At 38.0% G+C, this 24,787-nt stretch overlaps 1 protein-coding gene across 2 annotated transcripts in view; it reads right to left on the reverse strand.

Annotated features, from left to right (window-relative positions):
* Positions 1 to 2,006: 2,006 nt before the first annotated feature.
* The window catches only part of SEPSECS (Sep (O-phosphoserine) tRNA:Sec (selenocysteine) tRNA synthase), a 29,491-nt gene continuing 6,710 nt past the window's right edge, over positions 2,007 to 24,787 (reverse strand). For both annotated transcript variants that reach the window (XM_037530549.2, XM_054688403.1), the window contains exons 5-10: positions 23,377 to 23,479; positions 20,816 to 20,945; positions 20,590 to 20,681; positions 10,223 to 10,316; positions 8,571 to 8,661; positions 2,007 to 6,881 (exon numbers count right to left, since the gene is read on the reverse strand). In XM_037530549.2, coding sequence (XP_037386446.2) covers positions 6,593 to 6,881; positions 8,571 to 8,661; positions 10,223 to 10,316; positions 20,590 to 20,681; positions 20,816 to 20,945; positions 23,377 to 23,479 — 799 coding nt within the window. In that variant the 3' untranslated portion in view covers positions 2,007 to 6,592. The remainder of the gene's footprint in view (positions 6,882 to 8,570; positions 8,662 to 10,222; positions 10,317 to 20,589; positions 20,682 to 20,815; positions 20,946 to 23,376; positions 23,480 to 24,787) is intronic.

The following is a 24,787-nucleotide window of genomic DNA, read 5'->3' on the forward strand; positions in this document are numbered from 1 at the left end:
ACAGAACACCGAGAGATGTGACTTGCATAGGATGTTGAACCTTTGTCCTCAGTGCGATCCCTGGGCCAACAGCATCACTATCACCTCATGCTTTGCTAGAAATGCTGGCCTCCTCCCAGATCTACTGAATTCAAATCTGCATTTTAACAAGAACCCAGGTGATTCTTACACTTGCAATTTTCACCCAGTGTTAAAATGGAGGAGAGAGCTACAGTATTTAAAAAAGAGTAGTCCAGGTAGACCAAGTTGTAAAGGGAACCTTTGATTAAAAAGCTGGAGGGAGGGCCTCCCTGGTGGCACAAGGGGTTAAGCACCGCACTATGAAGCAATCCGAAGCCTCTGCAACATGAGTTCGATCCCCGGCAGGCCAGGGAGATACCCACATGGCACAGCAGACCTCTCCTGTCTCGCCCGCTGCTCCCCTCAGCAGTGTATTTCAGTCAGTCTGCCTGTTCTGCTCCCCACTCTGTCTCTGGTGAATCTTCTCACCCTCCGCATCTCTGGCCTATACCCCAGCTCTTGTTTGCATAAATAAATTTTTAAAAAAGATGGTGGGGGGGAGGGAGGACATGAACCCCGCATGTGGGTTGAGAGGTTCGCAGGCAGAGGGAAGAGTTGGAGCCGAGGTTCTAAGGCAGGTGCCTGCAGCAGCGTTTAAGGAACAGCAGATTGACCAGCTGGGCTGAAGCAGGAGGAGAAAAGGGTGACACATAGGGGAAAGAGTCAAAACTAGAGGGGAAGGGTAGGCTGGCCAGAGGCTGAGGGGCCTTGGGACACAGCAAGGACTTGGTTATACTTAGCGATGGGGTGGGGGAGCCAGAGAGACACTGAAAGAGTCTGAGCAGGCCAATGACTCAAGCATGTTTTAAAGGATTACACTGGATGTTGTATTGATAATAGACCAGCAAAGGGCATGAAAGGAAAGCAAGGAAATTTGGTGGGGTGGGGGGGCGGGGGTTGCGTAGGGCGTGCAGTGCAAGTGTGCACAGGGCAGGCAGGCTCCCTGTGGGTGTGGGCAGAGTCCGCCGCTGTCGGTGGGATTTTATAGCCCTTTAATGTTGAATCGGGGAACAAGTTTCTCTCAGCCCTCCATCCCCCATTCTCCCTGTCAGTCTCATAGTCTCGCCTCAGTGACTCCACCCTTCTACTTCAGGCCTCTGGGCAGAGGTGTTCACATCACAGGTGCACCTGCCCCATGCCCACGCCTCTTGGCCTGGGCATCTGAGCACTTAGGAGTGCAAGACTGAGGTGCTTGCCACAGAGATTAGTGGCAGGAGGGTGGAGAATCTCCTGACTCACTTCATTTACCCTGCAGGGAGTAACCTCAACTATGATCTGGACATGGAATATTGGTAGTTCAGACCTGGTTGGTAGCAGAGGAAGAGGTGACATGTGGTTTAATTTTGGGTAAGTTTTTAAAGTAGATCCAACATGATTTCTTGATGAATTAGAGGCTATGAGAGTCAAGAACACACAGGTTTTTGGTCTAAGGAATTAAAAGAACAGACATGTGATCAGCTGAAGTGAGGAAGGCTATGGGTAGAACAGGGTTTTTGAAGGAATGAATGAATCACCTTGGGCATGTGAATGTCGAGATATCAGACATTCTAGAGATAAGTTTCCAGCATGTGGCATTCAGGAAAAGGGTCTGCTAAGGATGTAAATGTGGGAACCAGGATCAGCTACTATACGAAAAGTCATCTAAGAATAGGGCTAAATATAAGGAACTACTGTTATTCTTGCACCAAAAACTTTGGCTAGTATTGCTGGTCACATGAGAGAAACCACGAAAATAGTGTGACAGACAAGAGGGCACTACAACTGATATGGAAGTCACATCAGCGATGTGGAAGTTATTAGGACTCAAACATTGCTGTACATTTCTTCTGGGTTGTGATCTAAAATTTCAGATGCATGAAATCGCTAGTGCACTTTAAATGTTTTTTTTCTGAAATGTAAATGCAAAATAAAAGGAAACATAATTATGAACTTTTTAATTTCCACTGTAGAATGGACAAAATACACTGATGACTGCCTTGCAAAAAAAGTTAATCACTTGACATATATCTCATTTAATCCTTGCTTCTCGAAGGCTGTGCACATTGTGCAAATAAGAAAGGTTAAATATGTGATCGCATATGGTTAACAAACACCAGCGCAGAGCTCTAACTCCAAATCAAATGAGAATTACTTGGAAAATTCAAACAGCATAATTCGAGAGTGATGTGAAAGGAAGTGGTCCTTATTTTCCAGCATGATAGTGTTCCTTTTAGAAAAGATTTAAATACTTCTAAGTACACCTCTATACTCAGTAGATTCTTCTGCAAAATGGTTGCTAAAATGCCATCTCCTTCCTTTTTAATTTTTGCATAGGTTAATTCAGTTGACTTTTTAGTTTCAACACGGCGATTACAGTAAGTTTATTTTTTTAATTAAATGTATTCTTTAATTGAAGTAACGTTAAGATCCTTTTTTCTTTTTTAAAATAATCTAGCTTTCGCTCCCATGACTCATGATTCTCATCATGCCTTTTCTTGCTGATTTCTGGCAAGCTGATACCAATAACTAATCACAAAATGGACAACTCATTTTAGTGTTATATATACTTGCAGATTTTACCTGTGGCAATGATTAGATAAAATAGTATCATAAACTGTCAATGATTAAAAAATTATCTCATGTAATATATGATACAATTCATCTTTATTTTTAAAAATGTATACCAAAAATATTTTTGGAAACTAATTTTCTTGGTTAAACAAATTAGAAAGCTGACTTGCTTCGATTCTGGAATTGAACTAAACTACTTCCATTCTAATTGCAAAAATCCCCCACAATCATAAACATAGCCTTTCTTCACATCTGTAAAAGTTCAAGTTGATACCACTTAAGACAGTACACGTGTTTCCAGATATTGCCTGAGGCCGTCTTACACAGATCCGTAGAAAGCAGGTGTGCAATTATAAAGATAGGTACATTAGCCTTGGCTTCTTCATCATATACTTCTACAGGAATAACAGCCAAAAGGAGCATGAAAGTAAAAAAGCAGGCACAAAAGGATGCAGAGGGTAAGTCTCCCACATACCTGGTAAAGTGGGCCACACAAGAGAAACCAGGAAAATAGTGTGACAGACAAGAGAGCACCAAGCGTCTGTGCGTACAAACTAGATTGCTTTTAGTTACAAAACAAGGTCAGCCTCATGAATGCAGAACACAGCAAAACCATTTAGGGACTTGCTGGCAGTTAGCACATCTTACAAAGTGAGAAAAGAAAAGCCAACTTTTCTATGCACCAAGTGTTTGTGTTCAAAAAAATGTCTCCGAGTGTAATATGGATGAGACTCATCTGCTCTGTGGCTGTTGGCCGTTTTCCATGGGGAAAGAACACAAGGATGCAACTATCGTAATGAGCTACTAATTCAATATTAAAGAAACATTACTGTTTCAAAAAATGTTCCTTTAAATTTCACTAAAACCTAGCAAAGATAGTTTAAAATTACAGGCATATCCTGTAGGTTGTCTTGGTGAGTTATGAGGTGGTTAAAGAAACAGCCGCAGGGCCTCCCTGGTGGAGCAAGGGGTTAAGATGTAAACTATGAAGCTATCCGCAACCTCTGCAACATGAGTTCCATCCCCGGCTGGCCAGTGAGCTACCCAGATGGCGCAGCAGACCTCTCCTGACTCGCCCGCTGCTCCCCTCAGCAGTGTACTTCAGTCAGTCCGCCTGTTCTGTTCCCCACTCTGTCTCTGGCAAATCCTCTCACCCCCTACATCTCTGGCCTATACACCAGTTCTTGCATGCATAAATAAATCTTAAAAAAGAAAGAAAGAAAGAAAGAAAGAGCGAGCTGCAATGTGCTGGGGCAAAATATTGGGGAAAAAATTTAATTTATATTTAAATTTACCATTTTGTGTATCAAGTACCTATTGGCTGAACAGAACGGTATTCAATAATTCATATTCTGCAACTTCAATTAATAGAAAAAGCTAAACAAAGATTTATAGTTGGACACATGGTTCCAAAGGCTGCGGTCACCTATCATTCCCTGATAAGAGAATTTATCATTGGACAAAAGAGCCAAGTGGAGAGCTAGACTGAAAAATGCCATTCGGTACTGTGCGTGTGACACACTGTGTAGTCATCTAAGGAATATCCTGTGTTATTTGGTTTTCTTTTCTGGGCAGACCATCACAGCCCCGTGACTTTAAAATCAAACTCCAAAATCCTACCTCATCACCTCAATGAGGGCAGTTGGATCATAAAGATTCAAGAGATCGTCTTAGTCAATGATCAGAAAATGTGTCACCTGTTGTCCCTCTGCCTCAGTTCAAGGATAACTCAGGGTGACTGTGAGGCTTTCCAATCAGAACAAACAATTTAATAAATAATTGCCTGTGCAGTTTTTTGCGTTTTTTTAACCTACATGTGGAGATGAGAGCAAGTGAAAACAGTGCTGGGGTGAAGACAGAGAAAATCCTGACTATGAGGAACCCATAGCATTCCTCCAAAACTCTTGTGAATTCCATGACCTCATGGTCAAATTTAAACCAGTAGGAATAGAGCTGGAATTCCAAAACCCCAGAAGAGCTAATAATAAAAACTGCAGCTGATTTTATGTACCAGGAATGAAATGTTATATCTATCATTCACATGTGGATTCATGCAATTTATCTTCCATTAGAATTATCTATTCAGCAGCTAAACCCAGAGAACTGCTGATACATTGCAGACAAGGAAACATTTGCTAGTCTCTCTGCTCTGGCCTTCCTTAAGCTAAATGATGATGGCACAATATAGATCACTTGTTCCATAAAACAATTTTGGCTTACGTGTGGAGCGAGCTCCACTGCCAGCATTTACATTTGCAACATCACTTCATTCCTTCTGGCAAGTTGGAGGTAGGTGTTCTTTCAGCTTTTTTCATTCTACTAATTTGAACCCCAAATTCACACAAAAACAGCATACAATTTTTCATTCCAGAACTGACTCTTTTAGAATGAGTTAAGAGCTATTTTCAAAAATCAGATATTTAAAACATTTTAACTCCAAAGACATCATGTTAAAATAATTCATATATTTATAACTAACACCTTTACCTCAACACAATCTTGACTTCCAAATTTTTCAAGCCAGTGTCAAGTATACTACCTTACGCAGACAGTGGTATCTGAGCTCAAGTTTAACACGGTTCACACTGCCAAAACAAGCAAACACAACTCAGAAATCAATGTTGTAGTCTCTACTGTGGTGTCTTCGAAAGTATGTACAAAGGGAAGCCAACAAGTAATTCACTAATTTTAAAAGCAGTTTCCATTTTTGATAAGGATACATTCAAACTGGTTTCAAAGAAATCCTTAGAGCCTTAGTATGCCAGTAGGCAGATTTGTAAAGTCCCAAGTCTATCCGTGGAAACTTTGATGCCATAAGCATCTCTTAGGAATAACACTCCACAGAAGACTTGAGAAACAAGTTAGGCATTTTGGTGCATTCAGAAGCTTCACTAATTCCTCAACCTGTATCAGTTAAATTTAACAACAAAAATCATTTTTATAGCCAAAAAGTCTGGAATTTCACTCAGAAAGTGGGTATGTGTACAGGGACACGGGAATATACCTGTTTTCACGTTACATCACTTTCACCCCCATAGCAAAAATATGGTCAAAAACACCCATGTTAGTCACGTTTGATGATGGCTGCGCAAAACACCTGAGCAAACTAAATCATATACAAAGGCTGTGGAGAGCAAAAACAGTGGAAGAGTTTTCACTTGCCCAAATGGAATAATGCACAAATGCCACATGAAACTTTCAATAATTACATGTTTAGAACTGATGACCCTGGTTATCACAAGAGTATATTGTTTATGGTTTGGCAACAGAGTTCTCTATGAAGCATCCTCAGCACTACTGCATTTGGGGCCGGATGATGTTTGGGGAAGGTTTCTGGTCCATTGTAGGACGATGCACAGCACCACTGGATTCAAGTTACCAGATGTCGATAGCACCACCATTTGTGACAACCAAATGTCCCCAGATGTTGCTCAAATATAAGAAGATCGTCCCCAGTTGAGAACCATTTCTGTTGAATGAAAATTAAAGCTTACACCTTGACCCTACTCCCCTGGAGAATGTCCATACACATACCAGGACCTACATGCATCAATAAACATCTAGTGATTAGCAGCATTAGAGACCTTTCTAAATTCTGCATGAGCAGAAACATAGGTAACTTGTAGATGGTAGAAAATGGCTAGGAGGAAGCAGTCTACACATTTCAAAGAGAATCAGAAAAAATTTTACTTGTCATCTTAGCAACAATTACCTGAATCATGCTTGACAAATATTTTAACCATTTAGAAAAATGTTAATTGCATATATCCATTATGGAGCACAAGGATTGAGGCAGTCTAAAAATAGAAGACAGAATAATCATTAAAGGTAAGCTCAGACCATATTCTATTCCTTGATCAAATATTGTCCATGAAATTCTCAATCTAGAAATCTCAAGTTTTGTCTACTTTCTTATACTGCAGCCTCATCATTTCTTTCCATTTTTCAAGAAGAAGCCCTTCATATGTCAAGAAGAATCCTGTTAAGTGTCAAGAAGTACATTATCTAGTTTTAAAGCCATTTCATTCATATCCACTTCTTTGGGTTGATCAGGATTGTCAATTCCAGACACACCACTCTCTTTATTTTGTTCTTTTTTGACTGTCTTTAAACACTTGTCAAGTCTCTTGATGAACAAGTCCACATCCTGTGTCTTCATTCCAATGGCTGATGCAGCATTGAGGTACGCACAAGGGTAATTATTTGTATGTGACATAAAGCCTGTGAAAGTGTAGCCACTCACAGTTTGAACAGATCCGAGAGGCACAACCCTGAAAGGGAAAAAGATTTACCAATTTAATATGTTTGGTGATATTAAAAGAATGTCACCTATAAACAAAAGCTATCTGTATTACTAAGTCTTACATCTGTTTTTTTTTTTTAATTTTTCTTACATCTGTTAACCAATAAATTCGTAAATAGTCATAAATCACGGCCTATGAAAGCAGACTGTGTCAACCTTAGATTAAAATTACATGACACACAGCTATTTTATACAGGAATGTACTGGCTAGTGATTACCATTTATCTTTACTTTTTTAATACTGATTTGAGGTAAAATTAACACATCATCGTATTAGTTTCAGGTGTACAACACAGTTCCGCATCTGTGTACATTGTGAAATGATCCCCACAGTAAGTATAGTTACCATCTATCACCAAAGTTGAACTTTTTAGGACTTAGTCTCTTGGCAACTTTCCGGAGTACTCTACGATGATACTGGCTGTAGGTATCACACTGTGTACTACATACCTATTTATTTTATGACTTAATTTTATACATCTGCCCCCCCTTGACTCATTTCCCCCACCCTCCACACTTCTATCAGAGTTATAAGCTCAAAGAACTGCAAACACCTGTATATCTTCTTCAAAGAGGTAAAAAAAAAAATCATGTTTTTGCATTAAATATGAAATCTGACTTCACATATGCACACTTCAATGGAAATTTCTAAGCCAGATCACTCTGATTAATTGCCATGTGTCACGGCAAATCATCTACATACTATAATTCCACCTATCTGATCAATACCACCAATGGTGACTTTGAAAGGAAGGATCCAGAAGAAATTATGGAACTGTTTACAATGAGGGGTCATCAGCAATCAGTTACATTCAGCATGACATGTGTTTTTAAAGCTGGATTTCACTGGCATACTTGATAATAAGCAGATTTCTAATGGTACTTTATTTTTTTAAGAAGTCAATTAAGTTCAACCCAGACATAAAGACAAATATGACAAGACTAAAAGAAAGGTAAAGAAAACCACTTAAGAAGTGGCAACACTATGCTGTATACATATGTAGTTCATCAAGGTAACAGTTGAGTTACTCTAAGATTTTTTATTTTAAAAAGTTGTCCTCTGGTGTGAAATCCTAAACTCTAGGAGTCAGAGAGAAATTCCTTGGGAGACACTTGCCAAGAGGAGTACTTAGAGCAAGACATGTCTTCTCCATTCATTTTTCTTTGCCTTCATCAATATAAAATGAAAAATGAGACTCATTTTTAGGCTATGTACATGTAAGAGCAAAAAGTACATTTTTCAAAGGCAATACTTAGATAGGAATTGCATAATCTTTTTACTTTAGGAAAGAGACTTTTCCTTAAAACCATTTTCACTCAAACTTAGTAATGAAGACGACTTATTTCTCACACTACAAGGTAATACCACTGAAGATTATCTAACAAAGAAAAATAAAGATAAAAATTTGTAGAGAGAGGTGATGAAACTCTGTGTGTATGTGTGTGTATTAAAACAAACAAGGTTCCTATCTTTCTGTGACTATTTCAAGTGCAGTCGACAGGCGGGAGGGATCACAGCCTCCCAGGTGCTCATCGCTGATGATGAAAGCACAGGTGGAGCTCAGCACAAACCTGGGGCACTACTGTTAAGGAAAAGCTCTTTACCAGTGTCATCTACGAAAGGCCAATAAATTCAAATCTTTTTTAACATACTTACCTGGCTCCAGAAACGTGCCTGGTGAAAAGCATTGAGCCTAGCTGAGTGACAGCTTTGTCACGGTGTTCATCAAGTGTCTTAAGCGTCACAGCTGGGGAAAAAAAAAAAGTGTCCCGAGAAGCCATGGTTTACCAGCACAAAAATCAGTCAAAAAACATCCAGTGATGCCGCCATCACTTTCTTTTATTGTGTTAAAACACATGTAACATGAATGTACCACCTCACCCACTTCAAGAGTACCAGGCAGTGGAATGGAACGGACACCCACACCGCCACCACCACCCACCTGCAACTCTCGTCATTGTAGAAAACTAATACTCTTGTTAAATAACCCCACTCACTTCTCCCGGCAGCCCCTGCCAACCCTCTTTATACTTTCTGTCTCTCTGATTCTAACGACTCTGAACACTTCATTTAAGTGGAATCATACAGTAGTTTTCCTTTGTTACTGGCCTATTTCAGAAATAGACATTTACTCATTGTCAAGTGGCAAAATTTCACTGTAATGCATTTAAGTTATAGTAAAGATTTGTTTTTCATATCAGACAAAAATATGTTACTAGAAAGGAACAGAGTCAGAATAGGAACAGAATTTTTCTATCACCCTTACAAAGGGTAAACTTTCCAATTAAACTGGACAATGATACGATCGAGCAGTTTATTCCAAATCAACCAAGTTTCGAGACTTGTAAAATGAGAATGTAGGATCTAGTTCAGCACGTATTCCTAGGTTACGTGGATAAATTATATTCTAATTATAAATCTAACACCACTAGCTCTCGTTTATTGAGGACTGATTTAGCACTCACGCTAGATACTTTACAACGATAATCTCAAACATTGTTTACATGTGCAGAATCATTATTTTAGAGAGAGAGAAAAGGACATCAGAAGCCAGTATTGGCAGAACTGGGATTCAAACCATCATCTACATCTGCATAGACGAGAAACCAGCTAAGAACTGGCTGGGGTGGCTTTTATTATGTACTGGTAGCCAAACAGTTTCCCATGGAAGCCCATTCCTAAAAAAAAGCTTTTCTTTCTTTCCTTACTTTCCTCATATACACATGAAAGAAGAAACAAATTATACTATATATATTCACAAAATAAAAGGGGGTAATCATGAAGCTAAAAAAGGAATTAAATGCTTAGAAGTCAACGTTCACATTATCCTGTTTTGCAGCACTTTGCTTCATGACACAAACAGAGACCCCTATACAAACAAATGGAGTGGTTGTGAATGCAGGCTTTTCTCTAGAGGCACCAGAAAATAAACAGCAGCAGCATTAGAAACAATATAAAAAGATTTAATTTCTGATGTTAGGGTGTTTTATTAAGTGGTAGAAAATTTTAAATATTTACATAGAGTTCTCACTAGTGACCAAATTACTTTGATTAGAAGAAGTTAAGAGTTTATTTTCTGAATATATTCATTATAAAACTTCATGGGATGGATTCTTTCAGCATATGTGTTTTATCTTAGAAATACACTGAAGCATTTCTTAAGACTAACTAAACGTTTTCAATTTACAGATTAATATTGGGATAAATTTAGAAATATTGTTTAACCAGAAAGAACTCACACTCTAGAAACAGCAATTTCCTGCTGGGAACAGTTCAGAGGTAAAAAATTAAAAAAAAAAAAAAATCACCTAAAGATATGGGATTGTGAGGTGTATGTAACAGTCTTTCATTGTAGGCTTCTGAAAGCTTCTTCAGTTGACTGGACAAATATGAAAACATTTCCTGTAACAACAAAATGTTAACATTTAAAGAAAGTCAAATACTTCAACATGCCGGATTTAATAAGACAAAACCTGACTGGCATGAAGTCTACACTATAAATTAACCCATTCAGGTGCCATAGGAGCAGACTTTTCCTTTGCCACAACAGAGTGAGATTCAAAGTGGCCACAATGGTCAGAAACCACAGGATTCAGGTAAAGAAGGCTGAGAACCAGCATAGCGCCACTCCTCTGGGATTATTATGGAGGTGTCACAAATCTACCCCCTTTCCAGAACCGCCAGTCCAAACAGACATCAACCTCTTCCCTGGACTACAACAACTGATACCAAATAATTTCTCATCCTCCTTCCCCACCTCTCCACAATCTGTTCTACATGCAGAGGTCAGAGTGGACTTCTAAAAGCATAAATCAGGCCTCATGACCCTTGAAAACACCAAACTCTTCCCACTGTGATGCCCCTCGTGATCTGGTCCGTACCAAACTCGGCAAATGCCACTCCCCCACACACTCATACACTTGCCATTTGCCAGCTACATTAGTCCTCTCCAGCCATTGACCATCCCAAGCTCCTTCTAGTGTCAGAACCCTTGTGCTTGCCGTGGCCTGGAAAGCTCTTCTCTGTAAGAGGTCTCTTTCTTTCTTTCTTTTTACAAGTGCTGGGTTACGAAACATACTGCTGAGGGGAGCAGCGGGCGAGACAGGAGAGGTCTGCCGCACCATGTGGGATTCTCGCTGGCCGGTTGGGATCGAACCCGCGCTGCAGAGGCTGCAGACAGCCTCAGTGTGGCGCTCAACTGCCTGTGCCACCAGGGAGGCCCTGTAAAAGGTCTCTTTCTAAGAGACTGTCCTTTACTACTCTCGAACTCGGCCCACCCCCAACTCCCAACCTCTGCTCCAACACCATTACCTTCTTTGGTTCCTTCATTATATTTATCACAACTTGAAATTACTTGTTTATTGGCTTAAATGAATACAGCCTATCACTACTTACTAGCATGGAAAGAATCCTTGAAAGCAGGGACCATTTCTTTTTCATCAAGAAGAATGTGTCAGACTTTGCATAAATGTGTCAATATGTAACTGAGGAAGAGTTAGCTCAAAAATGTATTTCCTTTAAACTGTACAAACCTAAAATTAGCAATTTCCTTATCTCAATGAAAAGAATAAAGCAACTAAAAACTAAAATTGCATTATTGATCCTACTCTGAGAAATAATGTATATCTAACAGAAAATATAGTGTATGAGTATAAAACTTCATGTGCAAACCTGTATATAAGTGGAAAGTTTAACAAAGTTACAAATAAATATTAAGTCGGCAACTATTTGACCTAAAATTATACTTTCTTCTCCTAGTAAGCATTTTAAAAAGTATTAAAATGAAAATCTGCGCAAGTGGGCAGCTAAGATCGCTTTGCACTGACCTCTTCCAGTCATAGTTAAAACATATAAACTCTAAAAACACACGAAGAGCCAAAGGCTAACAGAATACTCAAGTGAACACAATAGGAAATGATACTTCTCCAGCTTCAAAGGCCACAAAAGCTGCTTTCATGTGTTTTGAAGGTAAGGGGGATAGTCTGATCTCACACTGGGACCTAGAGAGTGGCTTTTTCACCTCTCACATACAAAGGTGACTCACTCCATCTTTGTTAGGTAGAGAGGAAAATTCCTACCAGACTTAAAAATGGAGCATTCAAGACCACAAATATTTTACCAATGCCAACCTAGTATATTTTATACTCTGACCTAAACAAATTTTAAAGTCATTCTTAATGTTTTATGAAATCAATTCTCAATGCCAGAATTATAAAGTCTTAGATCACTAAAATAAATGGATTCTTTTTGTATAATTCTATTTGTATTTTGTACTCAAAAAGTTAACATACATAGTGGTCATACCTAAGGGAGCTGTAAGTATTACTGTTGAATGTTATAAACCTTATTGTAGGCATATTTTCCTAGACAAATATTTCCTGCCCCCTCTTTTCTTAAGCTAATATTCTGAAATTCACTTCAGAAGGTAAAACAATATGATCAAAAGAAATCAAGAAATCAAGAGTGTTTCCGGCAACTGATTCAAAATCTTGTATTACCTCACCAGCATTAATAAAGAGTAGAGCACCTGGGTTTTATTTATATATTTCCATCTACTATAAAGTAATTAGGTTACTAATTTAAATGATCTGTATTGTCTAAAAAAAAAAAGGAAAAAGCAGCAGTCACATGTAGGTATTAACTGCTTATTTTTTTCAATCTATATCACACACCAAAGTGTTAACCTGTATCTGTCTAAATCTCTCTTGCTCTCATGGTATCAAACTCTCACATGTAGACACAAATATGACAGCCAGGAAGTGCCTTTTACACACGCCTTCATTTCCTTCTAACAGTAAAAAACACCAAATCTAATTCAATGGTGAGGATCAATTGCAAATAGTATTCTATCCATCATGGCTGCCACAATAATCACCAATGTGGTTACACTTGTAGAGTAAGAGAAAACTGATGAGTAGTTAATTTGTACTTAATTGACTTCACTAATTCTGAAAAAAGAAGAAATGTTTCCTTAGCAATACCCCTAGAGGGTACTTTTATTAAACTTACTGATGCATGCGCGGCTATTAAAAAAACCAAGATTTTCCTAATGTTTATTTTCTAATACTTTAACAAATTAGTTTAACCAGTTCTATCAATTACTTGCTTAATGCCCCTAGAATTTGGTTTTAACTGTAGCTAACATTAGGGTAAAAATCTTTCAGACTATAAACATAATAATAAGTAACTAAATCTCACATATTACCAGTACGGGAGTAATTAAACAAAAAAGAAAACATTTGTGAGTCAAGTTCACATCCATCTGCAGATATTTATAGCATCTCTATGTAGAAGTTGATGATAGGTAACCCAATAAGCAGAGCTTAAAATGCCTTAAAGCACAATACACTGAATCCTGTAATATTCCACATACCAAGGTCCTAGGACCTTGGTACTCACCCATCTCAAAAACATTGTTTGGGAGATTTCATCACTATTTCCTACGCTAATGCTTAGCTAAGCAGTTTTTTACCTAATATATTAAAGGTACATCAGAACCTGCACTATTTTTTGCTACAGCTAAATCTATAACTGACATTTATTATAAAATACTTCTATAGAGGGAGAAATTTATAAGCACCCCAAGCAAATGTATATAGAAAGATCTTACTTAAAGGAAATGAAATATTATTGATTTTCTATGTCTTTTGTGCTGTATTTAACTTAATTTTAAAAGACTTTTCACTAGAGATAAACTGAACGATATATTTGAATGCTAATGTCAGCTATATTTCTAGAATACAAATACAAAACTTTACAGCATAGTTCAAGATGTGAATGGAAGAGCAGTTGAATTATATTGCACACTATCTTTCCTACAGTCTTTTGCAAATTGATTTGCAGTCGTGACACCCAGCATCTAGCCTATCCTTTCCCGTAGCCAAAGGTGTGCATAATTCACTAAATTTTAAAGGAAAAGATCTTATGCAAGTGTGTCTTTGAAACATACTGTTTCATGCTACAGGATAAGATGAAAGCAGGACTTTACATATTATTAAAATCTATCTCCTAAGATGGGTAATAAATCAAGAGGGAAACATAACCAATAGTCTAATGTTTCAAAGACAAACTGAAAGGGTGAATGGGCAACAGACTGAAGTGCAGATCCATGCACACCGACATCCATGTTTGAAGATAACAGCCACATGCTGCCATCTTTGATGGCGGCCAGCAGAAAAGGACGCAGGCACACTGGGCTGTCCTCACATCAGAAGCTAAAGCACTGCTTCCAAATTCTCCTGTTGAGGTTCCAATTCCAGGGTTGAAATCGGATGCTTTTGTGGAGATTTAACTACTCCACTTTTAGGGCTACAAATCTTCTAATGTTTCCAAACTTAGCTCTTGAAATTATGTCTGATGTTCTTTTTAGAACTTAGTTTGTCCTCTAAGCTTCAGCTCACAAATTGCAGCTACTGAAGCAGTCATTCTGCTGTCATTCCTCTTTCTGCACTTGTCCAATTCAGCAGATATTTGCCACAATGAAATGTGCCTGCCCTGCTTAGCAAAGCATTCTTCTATAAAAGGAGAGCTATGCAGAGGAACCATCTTCTCTAGAAGCAAAGCAGAAGTGAGGATAAACTTCTAAGACTGAGCATTCTTTTTGCATAGAGAAACTCTAAGAAATAGTCTCTGAAATCTTAACCCCTTTTCTTAAAGGCCTCTTCAGTTAAATCCATGGTCATTTCTCCCCTCAATGAAGCAGATGTGCTGATCAGGAAGGGGCTAAGGGCAAAGAAGTTCAATTCACTCACACAGTTCCACTCTCTCTGATCCTTTCACCCTTCAAAAAAGAAGGTTTGAGAAGGAATGGCTTCAAGCTGAGTTCTTGTCTGCCTCTACTGTGAAAAAGATAAAGCTTTTCTGAATAGATATAGCTAGATGAAATAACCTCTAAAAATATCATTGTAGTGAATAAGAGCACAGAATAAAAAATCCTAAGTTTTCTTTTAACACTCCTTTTTTAGTACGCAATAACACCAATAATATAAAAAGGAGCTTTCAGTGATATATATAAATAGCTCTGGCTGGGGAAAAATAGCTTTGCCTCAGCTTCTCCAGAGCTGAACCAATAAACTATCACGATCAAATTTTCACAGTTCAAAAGCAAGTCCATTTAAACAAAAGAGGCTCTTACTTCTGCAACAAATCCAATAAAAAAAATATTTATGCCATATATACGCAATTATGGTTTAAGGGGGATATTCGCATTTTTCAACCAAAAAACTTGTCTCTTGAATGGAGTTGTTACAGAGCAAACTTGTATTCATTTACATAACAGAATTCTCAAATGAGCATTTTCATACATTGAAGATACTACTTATAGATAAGCCCTGTCCTAAGTAAACTCAACACAAAGAATTTTCAGTAAAACCAGTTAATACATTAGAGCCTTTGGGGTTTTACATACGTCCTCTAGAGAAGAGTAGGGAATCACAAAATCGTTTTTACAGTACAAATGCATCAGCACAGAGCTGGTAACCACTCCCTCAGCGAGCGACTGAAGGGGTGAGAGGAGAGTGGTAAGAGAAGGTCCAGAGGTGTCGGCATCACACAGAACTGGGCTCCCACTGGCAGTTCTGGCTCTTACATATGGTCCTTGTGTAAGTACTTAACTTGTTCGAGCCTTAATTTGATCTGTAAAATGGGGATAACACCTCCTTCATAAATGTGCTAAATAGCACATGAAATAATGCATACAATGAACCTAGCAGAGTTCATAGCATACAGTACTCATAAAAATGTTAGTTGCCCACCCACTTACTGAATGCCACATAAGAGGCATTCATTTGAATAATCGACTTAATTTGTTAATTAAATTTAACTACAAAATCACTCAAAACAAACTAGTTTATTATGGCAATTATTTAACATTATTAACTATTACTTGTGGCTTCAATTCAAGAACAAAAGCAGGAAGTTAGTGAATAGTATGTTTATATGACAATCTAACAACATATAAAAATCTTTAAAGTATCTATTTATATAGAAACTTTTTATATAGGATACTTTTTCAATGCCTAACTTAAAATTTTACATAATAGTCTTATTGTCGGACCGCAGACCTTATTATTATCATGTAACTATTTAGTTTAAAAATGAATTATAGGGCCTCCCCAGTGGCGCAGCAGTTGAGCGCTGGGTTGCAAAGCTGCCCGCAGCCTCTGCAGCACCGGTTCGATCCCCGACCACCAGGTGAGGGTCCCACATAGTGCGCAGACCTCTCCTGCCGCCCGCTGCTCCCCTCAGCAGTGTACTTTGGTCCTTCTGCCTGTTCTGCTCACCGCTCTGGCTCTGGTGAATTCTCACCCTCCTGTGCTTCTGACTGTACCCAGTGCTTGTATAAATAAATAAATAAATAAATAAATCTTAAAAAAAAAAAGAATTATAGCCAAATCTGCAGAGAAATTAATATATGATAAAAAATCAGTACAATATAAGAAAAAAAAAACTTGTTGACTATGATAATTAAAAAAATCAGAAATAAGTACAGACAACTAACAAGTTATATCTCAAAGCTTTGCTATTTGGAGTATTTATGCAGTCCATCTCAAACTCCTTTTTATCAACCTACGTATAAGGATTAAAACGCTTTGACGTTATGCCTCCTGTCCAAGTTTGTGTCGCTGCAAAAGGGGTGTGAAATTTAGGAGTGCATCAGCTATACTAACGAACGCTATTAAAAATGCAGTCCCTGAGCCTCACTCCAGACCTACTGAATCTGAACTTACATTAAAGGAAAGCTAATTTTATGAAGATCTAAAATATACCTCTCCACTCTCTGCATTGTACTTGGCTTTCTAGACTCGGTCTAAAATACCCTCTAACAGCTCTGCAATTATGCTAGTCATCAATTCTACCTTATGATTATACCATGGGAGTCAGTTAATAAATGCAAGAGTTGCACCTTTGCAGAACAGGTGTCATTTAGGGAGGCCTTCCCTGACCCCGCCAGACCTGGGCTGGGGGACATGCTCTCATATACTCTGCTTATACTGTCATAACTCTTGTCAGATTTGTAATTATTTATTTAATATCTAGATTTCCCCCTGGCTATAGTTTCCATGAGGGTAAAAACTGTCTGTTGTCTTTGTGAATTTAACCTCAGGGCCTATGCATAAACATTTCTTTGCCTGAATAAAGCAAGGAGCAGGGATCAACACTGCTAAGATCTGGTGGGACCAGACTATAAAGGATCACTGTGGCAGGCTAAGGAGTTTGGACTTTGTCTTGTCAGCAAGAACCCAAAGAGGGATAACTTGAAGAAAGATGTTCTTTCAGAATATTCATCTGGGCACTGCTCTACAACATGGCAAATTAGAGTAGACCAAGACTGGAGATCAGGAGATGAGTTAGCAAATAACTGTAACATCCAGGGTGATACGGGGTAAGGACTTGAGTTAGGGAGTTGTGGCCGTGGAAATGGAAAAGAAATGTTGGACACATTACAAAGGACTTTGAACAGAAGAGGAAAGCATCTGTGTTAGAAGTCAAGTTTAAGTTAGTAAAGGGGATTTATTTGTTCATCTAACAGTCAAGTCTACAAACAGGTCTGGCTGGATCCAGAGACTCAATCATCTCTTAGCTGTTTCCCTCTTACATTCTCTAATCTTGAGATTGCTTTCCTGGCATGGCCAGAAATACAGCACTGAAAGTCATTAGATTCTCTTTAGTTTACTATACGCAAAGTAACTGACCCTCCATGTCCAAAGGACCTATGAAATCTCCTTAGAAGGACTCTATCTGTACACACATCCAGAGAACCAGGCCAGCCAGATCATATGCACCCTATAAAAAAAGGCGGAGGAGATTCTGTGAATGACAGTTTCACCAGGACCACCAGGAGTGGGAGAGGATTATCTCCCCAGCAGCAGTGATTCTGCACAAACACACAGCACATATTCTTTCTGAAACATAGCTTTGTTTTTTGGGCCAAGGCACCTAAATTTATTCATTGTTTTTGCCTCTTTGGGATATTAGTAGACTTGAGTCTTAAGATTTATAGCTACATAGCTACTACCAAGTCAGATTATTCATCTATGTAAGAAGAAAGTGGTAGACTTTCAAAGTGAAGGTAGAGGATCAGAAGCACAACTGCCTGGACTTAAATCCATGTCCCACATGGACTTTACCACATACAGCTACTTCTCTGTCCCTCCATTTCCTGTGAAAATGAGGATAACGGTAATAGCTCACGGGGATAACTCACGGGAGGAGTCAATGAACACATGAAAGTCTGCTTAGAAGAGTCTGCCATGCAGTAAGTGCTCACACAAGGTGTTTCTATTTCATAAGCGTATGTACACATAAATGGTATTTATATAAACAACTCAAACACGGCATTGAAAGACGTCAGGAATAATTTACATGAAACCTTTCTGACCAATATCAAAAGCTTCCCATGGCTCCTACTTCACTCAGAATATGAAGCAAAGAATTCACTGAAGTTTGGAAGGCCCTACATGATCTGAGTCACACCCATTCCCACCCTGCTGTCAACTTCCACCACACTCCTCCTTGCTCACTTTGCTCAAGTCACACCAGACTCTATCTTCTCCTCAGACACATCTGCCCTGTTCCTTGTACTGACTTCCCGCTGACACGCTCCTCTTCATCAGGCGTGTACACTCCCTCAAACCACGTCAGCTCAACTGTCACCTTCTCAATGAGGCGGGCCCTCACCACTGCATTCAAAACCTCATTTCCCACCATCTCCTTTCCTCTCGCCACCTCTCATCATCCCTTCCTTTGTTTTACTCTATTCTTCTACCATTGCACTTTTTACATTTATAATTTATGTATCATATTGCTTGTGTATCGCTAGTTTTCTCCATATGCAATATAAATTCCGTAAGAACAGATACCATTGCCTATTGTATTGATTACTTATATAGCTGACACATAATATATGCTCAGTAACATTACTCACAAAAATTTATCCCACACTCAACTATACCTACATTGAATTACACAGAAACACAGGTCCACACTTTAGACGGTGCTCTTTGAGGGGGGCTTGTCACTGTTCATATGGGGAGCAGGGCAGAGAGAGGTGTGGCAGTCTGAGAGGATTAAAAAATGGATATGAGGTACCACCTAAGTGAAGAGACCATCTTTCTTAAAAATTTCAAACTTACATAAGATAGATATCTGACTTATAGATTACCAATATAACCTTTGCGCTAGATTGCAGGCTAATTCCCACAAGTATAATGCCCAAGGTCCAGGAAGTAGATCTTCTATTTAAATAAATATTCTAGTCTTTTAGAACTAGAAGTGGCCTCGGATACCAGTTGTTTTCTTCACAAATGGAGATAAAACCTGCAACTTGAAATGCCTTTTTCATGGTAAAACAACTATTATTAGAAGGGATTTAATTTGCATTTCCCTAACGACTAATGATGTTGAGCATCTTTTCCTATATCCTATTAATCTTAAAAGATTTCCTTGAAATATAAACAATTACTTTCCCATAGACTGAACTGGAAGTGAGGGAAACTAAGGTAAAATAGGGCACCAAAAAAGCTTAAACTTTGGTTATATATTTATAAGGCTATTGAGAGGATCTACCAGATCCTATTATTATTGAAAATAATAATATGTAAAGTATCACTATAAACCTAAGGAACTGTAATTGCTACTAAGTGTTAGAAAGTTAAAACTGCACCAGGGGCCTCTAGCTCTCCCAGCTGGGAGAACTTGCAATGAAAAATCCTACTCTGGGGTCTCCCTGGTGGCGCAGCGGTTGAGCGCTGGGTTGCGAAGCTGCCCGCAGCCTCTGCAGCGCCGGTTGGATCCCCGGCTGCTCCCCGGCCACTGGAGGAGGGTCCCACATGGCGCGCAGACCTCTCCTGCCGCCCGCTGCTCCCCTCAGCAGTGTACTTCGGTCCTTCTTCCTGCTCTGCTCCCCGCTCTGGCTCTGGTGAATTCTCTCACCTCCCGCACTTCTGACTATACCCAGTGCTTGTATAAATAAATAAATATATATATAAATCTTTAAAAAAAAAAAAAAAAAGAGGCGATCTTCTCTGCCCAGAGTGTCCTAACTGGACCACATCAAAAAAAAAAAAAAAAAAAAAAAAATCCTACTCTGAATCTGTTGCCATCATTGTTTGTCTACACTTTCAAAGTTGTCCAAAATTAAGCTGGCTTTTAAGTTGGATACCAAGTCCAGTTTTTAAGCATAAATGTTATTTTTCTTTCTTTCTATAGCCAACATAGCCAATGAGTCCAGCATTCCGGTAATAGCATAGCAAGGGACGGATTTAGAATTCCTTCTCATTTCAGAATGAGAATCTGAACAACTTTTGCTTCGGTTCTCCCATGACTAACATCTCACACCTAAACAAGCCTTCAAGCTTCCAAAAACTAAAATGAAAATTCCATTTGTCTTTCAGAAACCTCTAAGTGAAAAATGCACTGAATTCTACAAATCCCTGATGTAGGCATTTCTCAAAAGTACAAAAGCAAAAGTGCCTATTCAAGGTTCCTAAAGTATCTGGATAGACAAGATGACAATGATTAGTTGAAAATCACCTAGGATGGTTTCAGATCAAAGTAAATCACCTAGGCCCATACCAGATATCTACACTCACAGAGTGATAATACAAAACCACCAAAGAATTAAGAGTACTATTCTAGTCAGCAGTATTATTTTACACTAAAAGGAAGGACTTACCTTTCTTTCTTTTAAAAGCTTTTTATAGCCATTTGACCCAAGTGACAATAAAGTAATAAGGACATCTAAAGATGGAGAAGCTGAAGCTCTTCCTGAAATAAGGATGAGTAAGTTATATTCAGGAGGTAAAAAGTGTCTGAGAAATTAAGATTTATTACAGTATTCTATGTACAAATGGATTTTTGTTTGCTAGTTACTTTTTTGGAAGAACAACTGATTTACTTACCTGGATACATCTTGCTAATTTCCTGGATGAAAGAATCATTAAAGCCAGCAATTATAGCGCCACCTACTGGAACCATAAAATTTTTGTCCAAGCTCTGAACAAAAGCATCTATTCTACCAACACGGGCCCCCTAGAATGAAATAAAATATAGTATTACATACCAGTTTCTAAAAGAAAAAACAACTATTGCTGTTAACCAATAAATACCATTAAAGTAATGCATAGAAATCAAACATTTTGATTTTATTTGTAACAGTGCCAGTAAAATATGTTTAAGTAGTAAAACTGAGTTTTTTAAATGCTGTTCCTAATATGTGGAGCAGCACTTTGTAACTTACAGCCTGCTTTCACACATGAATCAATCCTCACAACAATTGCTTTCCTGCAGACTGCATTGGAGGTGGGGAAACTGCAGTAAGGAGGATAACAAGGTTTCAATACCAATTCAGGTGGGAATGAGATGGAAACACCTTTTTACTTTAAAACTGGGTAAGAGGATTCCTCCCATACCTCTCATCTGTTCTTCTTCTTGACAATAAATGTCACTGGTGGTTCCTACAACTGCTGAGTGATTACAAATACCCCGTGTGAGTGCAACAGTGCCCGCCATTACGTAGTGAACTGCAGCCACCCCTGCTGCCAGTCAACTGAGGTGCCTCTCTTCGTTGCTTGAAGCAGCTACTACCTGCACAAGCACTTTAAGCTACAAGTTCTGCTCCTACTACTAAGTGAATAACAAAATAGATTGTTCTTATTTTTTTTAATATCAACTAATGGAAAATTTTTATATGCCTTTGGCACTGTTTCTACATAGGTCATATAGCCTTATGTTATAATCTTAGATGATCTCATTCTATTGCAAATAAACTTCAAGTGAAAATCTAATATTCTGGCAAAAAGTTGAATACTTACTTACAAGAAATGTAAAACTGTTCTAGTACCCATCCAACATAGTCTATGACCTCTGTCTAATGTGCTTCAATTTTCTCCTTTTAAAAACAGATACTATCTAAATTTCAACTAAGATAGTTTTTCCCCTTTATCTGCAGCCACAGATTTTCAATCTGTATTCACAATCTACATTCCTATTAATATTATAACTGCATTTGACCTTCATCGTCACACTTTCTCTCCACATCCCTATCTCAGAGAATAGAAAGAGCAGATAGCTGGCCTAATCTAAGAGACCAGACCCGGGCAACAAGTAGAGGCAGCAAAAGTAGGGAAAAGGAGCAGACTACTCTGGAGGCTACTGCATATGACTGTTTAAATTGAAGCCTTCCCCTGTTACTCTTGTAATTTCTTTATAAACTATGATCAAAAAAAAAAACAATCACCACATCAAAGGGAAATAGAAAGACGTAAGACTAATAACTGGAAAATATGCAAAGAAGTAGCACATAAAAGGAAACAGAACTGCCTATCTATTAACATTTAAGAGCTGTCCAAGGCTACTTGAGAGAAAAACAAAATTCGGAGCAGGCATAAATAAGAGAACAATTACGGCACCATAATTTGTGGGAATCCTTCATCACTAAACCACAGGAAACACTCAAAGGGCACATATTTGGTGGCAAGAAAACAAACAAGATGGACCCAATCTCAGGATGGTGTACTGGGACGTTCCCCCCAAGTCAGAGGCTATTCAATGGGAAGGAAGAAAAGGCAGAGAGTGAAACCACATAATTCAAGCACCTGCTGTGTGCTGATGACTTTGTTCTATATTTGATACTTAAGGAATCATTTTACCTTTTTATTCTAGACTGCAAATGGCTTAATTTATAAACATCCTAATAGGCAACTAGAGAGTTGGTAGTTTTTTGATGCTTATAATAGAATTTTAAAAACCCTCTGACTCATTATAATTTTGCTGACTTTGAAGGAAATAATGTGACTTGAGGACTTGGTTTCACTATACACCTTGTTTTGCAAGAAGGTGCTGTTTCCAAGAATCTCATGTCCAGTGAGTACTTACTGTAATTTAAAAATGACTACCACTGGGTCTCCCCAGTGGCGCAGCAAGTTGAGCGCCGCGCTGTGAAGCTGCCCGCAGCCTCTGCAGCACAGGTTCAATTTCCAGCCAGCCAGGGAGCAACCCACATGGCGCGGCAGACTTCTCCTGCCACCCGCTACTCCCCTCAGCAGTGTACTCGGTCGCTCTGCCTATTCTGCTCCCCACTCTGTCTCTGGTGAATTCTCTCACCCTCCCGCACCTCTAGCCTGTACCCCAGTTCTTGTATAAATAAATAAATTTTTAAAAAAATACTATCACTCAGTATATGAGAAAAATGAGAATCCTGGTAATGAAACATCCTCAGTAAGTTAAAAATTAAGCAACTGAAGACTTCCTATAATGATTCTAACTGAAGCTATTAGTCCTGTTACTATCACAGAACAAGGACTTTTATTGACAGAACATGGATACAAATTTCTAATGCTCCCAAAAGCAGAGGGTGTTAGGCAACTGTTTTTACCATATTAGGTTGAAGAAAACCACAGGATTAGTCCTATAATATGTTAAGACGCATTTTTTCTCGACATAATCTTTTTAACTCTCTTACATGCTGGATGAGGTGCATGCACTTTGAAGATTGTACTCCATAAGCATTGTTGACGATGTGTGGAATGTCATAGTTGGCACACATCACAGCCAGTTCTCCTAATCTATAAACATAAATATTCAACAGAAAGACAAAGTTAAACTGTGCTTTATAAATTGCAGTGTGAAATTTAAAAAAAAAGTATCTCATTATCCTTAATATACATGCGGGGAAAAAATGACAGAAGTGAGACTTCCACAGTAGTATTTTAGAATATAATGCAGCAATTTGGAAATACATAGCAGGCACTTTAGAATGAACTTAAAAAAAGCTTTTAAATTAATACTACCAATAAATGAGAAAATGTGTATCTATAAAAATCTATATAGATGGTTGCTTTTAAATCACTTTAAAATTTCCAATATAAAAAGCAAGAAACAGATTATTTATGATGAATCCTTAGAGGTGGTATGTATGCTGATTTTTTAAATGCTTCTGGTTGTTTATCATACTAAAGCTAATGTCTGCAAAATAACTAGCATATCTTGAAGTCTTAAGAATCTCACATTAAGTATTTCCTAAAGTAAAAAATACATTTTCAAATTGACTTTAATGTATTAAAAAATACAGAACATTAAAATGTTTCTGCGCCAAAATAACATTTTCCAACAACTTGGATACTAAAGAATCTTTTAAATAGCTGCTACTTTTAAATTCACTCTTACTTTTTCATTTGACACTTATATTAAGGCAATTTCAGAGTCTAACTTTATGCAAAGTAGGGTAATAAATTTTAATTAGAGCGTAATAAATAGATGTTCCCTCAAAAACCAAATATTACTTATGACTGAGGTCATCTCCAATAGAAGTCTTTTCACTATGAAGACAAAACTAAATCATATGGTTTAATAAAATAAATTTTCTAAAAATTTTCTTTCTACCATATAGAGAATTTGGACGTAAAGCACTTTTATGCAATAAAAGTTGTTTTCTATAAGAACTTTTTCCAAATATAAACTATATAGTTTTACTATCTATTTATGCATAATACATCTTTTCTTAGTAGATGTACATTAATACATAACATTATTCTGTTTATCTGTCAGAAGTTTTCAATTTGCTTAGAGTTTTGTGAACTAAAAACTCATTCATTTTCATAAAGTTCACAAATTGACACAGAAAACCTTTGTAACAAACTAGGTCTTTTTTGTTAAAAGCAACAGGTAGTTTGTTATAAACTACAAGTTTGAACAACAAACTTCCTTGAGAGTGAGTCACCATAATTAACAAAGTATTATATTCAAAGGAAAAAAATCATGGTCATTACTTTAAAATGCTTTGAAGTCTTCTAATACTCAGAATGCACAAAAGTATTCAAAGGCAGAGTGCCACAGAAAAAATCATCTCCCAAGTGAATCAAACTGTATTCCAA

Source organism: Talpa occidentalis, unplaced genomic scaffold, assembly GCF_014898055.3.
Source record: "Talpa occidentalis isolate TD23 unplaced genomic scaffold, MPIMG_talOcc4v2.1 talOcc4.6, whole genome shotgun sequence".
Lineage (NCBI taxonomy): Eukaryota > Metazoa > Chordata > Mammalia > Eulipotyphla > Talpidae > Talpa > Talpa occidentalis.